Source organism: Malania oleifera, chromosome 1 (assembly GCF_029873635.1).
Source record: "Malania oleifera isolate guangnan ecotype guangnan chromosome 1, ASM2987363v1, whole genome shotgun sequence".
Taxonomy (NCBI): domain Eukaryota; kingdom Viridiplantae; phylum Streptophyta; class Magnoliopsida; order Santalales; family Ximeniaceae; genus Malania; species Malania oleifera.
This window is the reverse complement of record NC_080417.1, coordinates 150,047,680-150,053,712: the sequence shown is the minus strand read 5'-3', so window position 1 is coordinate 150,053,712 and position 6,033 is coordinate 150,047,680. Positions and strand designations below refer to the sequence as shown.

General features: G+C 36.1%; 1 protein-coding gene across 1 annotated transcript; it reads left to right on the top strand.

The window, feature by feature from the left end:
• The first annotated feature begins 1,360 nt into the window (after nucleotides 1-1,360).
• On the top strand, nucleotides 1,361-5,164 carry LOC131164601 (uncharacterized). Its single transcript, XM_058121909.1, has 3 exons — nucleotides 1,361-1,762; nucleotides 2,618-2,776; nucleotides 4,702-5,164. Exons 1-3 carry the CDS (start codon nucleotides 1,481-1,483, stop codon nucleotides 4,831-4,833), a joined length of 573 nt encoding a protein of 190 aa, XP_057977892.1. The 5' UTR covers nucleotides 1,361-1,480; the 3' UTR covers nucleotides 4,834-5,164.
• The last annotated feature ends 869 nt before the right edge of the window (nucleotides 5,165-6,033 follow it).

Sequence of the window (6,033 nt, the reverse complement as noted above, 5' to 3'; positions counted from 1 at the left end):
CCGGAGTCGCAATTTCTGCTTTACTGTTATTTTGGGGCAAGATGAATTTATTATTATTTTAATATATAATTATTTTAAAAATTTTGAACCCTTTTTTGTTACATAATTGGCAAGTGATCATTTAACTACGAGAAAATAAATGAATCTATTGAATAAATGATGATTGAATTAAATAACATTAGGTCAAAGCAATTGCTGAAAGAATATAATTGTTTCTTTTAAAATAGGTAAAAACATTTACCTTCTAATTTATTAAAAAGAATGCTTACATCTTTTGGGTTTTAAAAATTTCAAAAATCTCCTTCTAGTTTTAAAAATTTTAAAAAACTCCCTTGTAACTTTTAGAATTTCAAAGACCTCTAATGAGATCTATCAAAAAGTCACAAACATTCTCTTATATTTTGTAAGAAGATAAGTCTTTTGAAAACATGTTTGTATATTTTTTGTTAAACGTCAAGGGATTTATGGGACATTTTTGAAACATCATGGTAGATCAATGGAATTTTTGAAACATTAGGAGATGTTCTTATCTTTTTTATTAAATTTCAAACGAGGTTAGTGACTTTTATCCTTTAAAATAGTATTTAAAATTATGTCGTACTTCTAGATTTTTATTTATTGTCACCATAAAAAATATATAGAACTTTCCCATTAATACAATTGATAAAAAAAATTGCAAATGCAAATGTGTTTATCCAAGAAAAAATTGAAGTATTTTTTTTTTTTCATTTAATGGAAGATGTCCCCAGAGTAATGTCGAAGAACATATGAAACTAATAATGGCACAAATTGTCTAAGTACAATTAACAAGTTAATTAAAATTTAAGCTACATAATATAAAAAGTTTTGAAAATAATCATTATGTACACCAAATGTATTGATATTAAGTGTATAAATTTATAAATATCGGTATTGAATAAAATATTTAAGATTTGAGTTGATTTTGAAAGTTTGGAATAATAGTGAATATGAGTAGTTTGTAAGAATTCAAAAGGACAAGTAGGAAGAGCCAAAGCTATTTGAGCTTAGATAAAAATTTTAAAAAAAATTAATTAATTATATATTTCAAATTCATTCAAACTTGCTATAGCAAGATAATAAAATTTAATCCTCATCTTAAATTCATTATATATTTAAAGATAAATTTTTTGAGTTGAATACATCAAAAGATTATTATAATTTCAAATAAACCAAGGCAAATTTTACTCCACCAAAATCTTGTTAATTAGTATGAAAAATTACCTAAAATAGAAATATCATGCCAAAATTATAATATATTAAATTTCATCACGTTGCTTCCTGTTTGATGTTGGGCTGTCAATTTCTTGAGGGGTAAAACGTCGTCGTTTAAGCCTTTAGAAGAGCCTGCAGTGCTGTTGTCACTCTAGCTCTCACTCTTATCTCCACCCGTTTCCTCGACGAACAAAAACCTCCGCAATCTCGCCGATAAGCCGCAGAAAATCGAGGCAGCGGCCGAGAAATGGAGGGGGCAGGGTCGCGACTGGGGCGGGCCTCGTCCCGGTACGGTACAGCTACGACCGTATTCAGTGGCCCAGTTCGGAGGTGGAAGAAGAAGTGGGTCCACGTCTCACCATCATCAGCAGCAACCGTCACTTGCCACAGCTCTCAGTCCAACAGCGCCGACTCCTGCCGTCTTCTCCTCTGTAGGTGGACCCCAATCTCTTCAAGCTCCCCTGCCGAAGACGAGAGGAGCTCCGCGGAGCCGGAGGAGCCGCCCCGACGGAAGTTCCGTTACACCCCGGTGAGACGCTGTCTCCCACCCCCCCCCCCCCCCGGGCGCATGTTTAAATTATCGTTATTGAATTTTGATTTTTTTTCTTTCAATTAGGGTTCATGGGTTTTGTGATTGATCAGATTTGTGTGAATTTTGGTAGGATATCAGTATTTCATCAAACTGTGTGTGTGTGTGTGTGTTTTTTTTTTTAAATATATATTTCTAGGGCTTTGTGGGTGGTTTTTCGTTGCTCAAGGATTTTTGGAGATTTTGGGGGTTTAGAAAAGGTTTTGGCACGGAGATAATTCAACCAAAAACAAACTAAAAAAACACTGCCTCGCCTTCCTTGGTTTAAAAAAAAAAAATCATTTCATTTTCCAGAAAACAAACATCAAACCATTTGAAAACCAGGATAAAACTCATCACAATTTATTGTAATAATAAAAATCATCCCTTGGGGTCCATAAAAGAGGTTCAAAATTTCAAAGAAAAAGGCTTCTGGGGTTATGAGATATATCTCCAGTAGCTGAGAAGGTAATATCTATGTAACATAACAGCTATGAATGATTTAAAATTTTTTTAGGGGCTACAAAAGTGTGTCCTTCCAAAGGCATAGCAATCTTGTGATGAGTTCCCAATTTCCCACAATATACTACATAAGTAGTATGGAGAAATACTGTAAGCAAATGTGCATTTTTCATGAGAGAATTTTCAAAGCATTTATTTTTTGTTTTTTCCTTGTATTTTACTTAATTGCGTGCATGCATGCATTATGTGTGTTTTTTACAGTGTTCCTGTTGAGAGCAGCAGAAAAGGGTATGGATACTGTTTTCTTTTATTATTATTTATTATAAAATGATCTTGGTTAATTTAATCATGTAGATTGCCCTAATAGAGGAACAGAAAAAGGCGATTAGGAAACAGGCTGATGATGAAACTAAAACTAGTGAGCCAGCCCAATCTACACCAACGCTAACATCAATGAGTGATGATTTATATGAAAAATCCAACAGCAGTGAACTTCAAATGGAAGCAGCACAGGTTCTCATTTAACTCCTCCCTCCTTTCATGGTTGTCAATTCCATCTACAGTTTCATCTTTCTTATTATGATTCTCCCATTGTTGTGTTTGGCTTTAGGCTTCTGATTAGGTAAGTTTTTTAATTAAATTTTTTCTTTCTTCCATGAAACTGAGCTTAAATGAAATGATTAAATAAAAGCAAATGGAAATTGGAATCTGGTGCATTTGCAGTAGATGTGATTTTAAGACTTAAGACGGCTATGATAAAATTTTTTAGATTTTCATTTTTCTTGGAGGGAAGTTTTGTTTGATAATGAAACTAGAAAAATGAGAAAAATATGTATATATATATATAGCAGCTTTCATCTGCACATCATGGCCATTAGAATTTCCTGCGCACTCCATTCAGCTCCAGACACGCACACCATCCAACCATGCCATGGCTTAGCTTTCCTCCAAGCACACATCTACCATCATTTCAGGTGAACAGCAAGACCTCTAACTCCATTTTTTTTCCATCCAATCGACATCCCGCACCCAAATTCCACCTTTCCATTATTTCCGGAAAACAGCAAGACCCCCCTCCATATTTTCTGGCCATTAATCTACAACCTACACCCAAAATCCCCCCTTTCCATCATCTCCAGTGAACATCAAGAGCCCTAAACTCCATATTTTCTGGTTGGTGGGTGGTGGGTTGCAGCAGAGGCAGAGGGTGCAGCGGAGGGTGGCACTGCTGGTGGCGGGTTGTGACAGAGGCGGACGGTGGCGCTGTGGTGAAGGTGTGATGAATTCAGGCTAGGTTGGATGGTGAAGTGATTGTGTTGGGTTGTGCGTCAACGCAGGGAACTGCTTTTTGGGTGAAGATAAGATGCATGTCTGGAGCGGAATGGAGAGCATGGAAGATTCTAAAATGCGCAGCGCGCAGAGGAAAGCTGCTGCTGCTGCTGCTGTGTGTGTGTGTGTGTATAGTTTTCCTTTATTAAAATGCTGCTCAAGGGGATGGTTGCATTGGTAATGCCTGTGATTTATTAGTGAAGGCCTAAATTGTACAATTTTCAATTATTGCTTTAGAAAATCAAAATAACAGGACTCATGGGCAAGGCAATATATTTTGTCTCATGATATAAGGTTTTTGTTGGATAACCTTGATTCACGCATCACATCACAAATTACAAAACCTTACATATTAGGCCCATTCATGATTCAAGTATTATGTTATGTACCTAATTTATGGATGAAGAAATAAAATTTATGTCCATGCAGCAGAGATGTTTGGTTCAATTCCCATAACCGGAATATATGACTTATTAATTCCTGAAGTAAATTATTAGGGCTTGTGCCTGCAAAATCCAGAAAATTCCACATATGGATGAGTGGGGTTCTCAAATTCAAACTGCCTAATTTCTTTGGAGGGAACGTTTTTGGATTCCTAGTGGTGGAAGAAATATACATAAATTGCATATGACTCGAGTCATTTATTGTAAAGATACTAATTTAATCTTGTGGGACAGTGTACACCGGAAATCTTTCATGGACAGCCAACCGCTCTTTTATCAAGTAGTCTGGCTTCTCAAATCAGGATTCTTAAGTGAATCTCAACTTTGGCATGTCTGAACAATGCTGGCGTAGTTTGTCAATTTTCCTATCAAGTCCGTTATATTATGTACAAACATGTGAGTGGTAATATCCTTGGGGGTTTGGTACCTGTGGCTCAGGATCAAATCCTGACACTTTTCAGAATTTAAGGGTTATGAGTTTGGGGAAGGGGCATTCCTTCCCTATTGTGTTACCCATAAAACTATGCCAAGACATTTTACCATTTTTGATGAATGAGATATCCTTTATCATCCATTAATTATGGAATATTTGAGGCCATTCTGCTTAGGGTTCTTGTCCATGTTTATCCTAGTCACCAATGTAAATTTGATTGTTTTGTATTGCAGGTGTCAGACAAGAATCAATTGTCTCTGCAGGATTCATATTCGTGTGAAAACTACTTGGATTTGGGTTTGTGCCTGAAACGCCAAGATGACAGCCACAACTTGGATGGCCAGGACGAAAGCACTCCTGTTTGAGAGTGGTCTTAAGCGTGCGTTGGGCCATAGTAATAGCTTATTTTGAGTGTATAGGAAACCAGGTATGCTGAAATGAAGTATCATGGAGTTAAGACTTTGCATGATTTGGTGAATCCTGATGCTCATACAGACTCAAATTAGAAGAATGTAGTCTTTAATCCTGTAATCAAGTTGTAGTCTTGGTTTCTAGCTGCTCTAAATATATATTTGCTTCTAATTTTGTGACCAAAGGTTTTTTTTTAATTCTACTGTAAATCTTTGGGTGTTGGTTGCTCGGACAGTTGGACAAACATGAAAGAAAATGGTGTTCCCATTTTGTGGAGTTCTGATCTGATACTATGGTTTTTGATTGTTAGCATTTATGCAAGAAATAGAGTGGTTTTGTATGGAAAGATTCTGAAGAAATCAAATCATAGGAGATGAAAATAATGGATCTTCAACTGTAAATAGTGCTGGTATCATATGGGATAAGTTTTTCATTCATACACAACTGAGAGCTCTGGATCGTGCAGCTAAGTCGGTGTCCTACACCTTAGCTCAGTGGGCTCATCATGCTCCCATAGGGTTGATTCATGGGAGGGAGCTCCTTGCTGTTTCTCTCCCCTGCTTGTTTCTGATGTTGTTTTCCTTCTTTTGCTTTGCCCGTGTTTCATCATCTTGTCAAGCGCCAAAATCCACTCAAAAAAAAAAAAAAGCACAGAAAGCACTAGTAAAGGAGCCTGAGAGGAAAGCAAAGCATAATATAGAAATTTGTTTTGCTGGGTTCTAGCCAAAGCCTGTTATAGGAAGCTTTCAACTGTAGTGTTAATGGTGAGTATGAGTGAATTAATGGGTATGAATTACAATTGCCGGTCACTACATTCTTAACACAAACACGCCATCTGCTTAACTTGTCGTATCCCCTTACCCGAGTCTGACCGACCATTCTTAGCACAAACACGCCATCTGCCTCGAGTATAAATGAATATATAATAAAAAAGAATAAGTTCCTTATTTTCTGTTATATTTTTTTCCCCAAATAAAAATCTTTATCCTACTATCCAAATATCGTGGCAGTCCAAGTTGGAAGGTCTTTTTCTTATTTGCTTTTTTTTAATGTTGACTTATTATGCGTTTAAATTTCAAATTCAGTTTTTTAACCCAGTTAATTAAATATATGGACCTCTTCAAATTGTGATGTTCCCAGTTTTTACCCTCAGA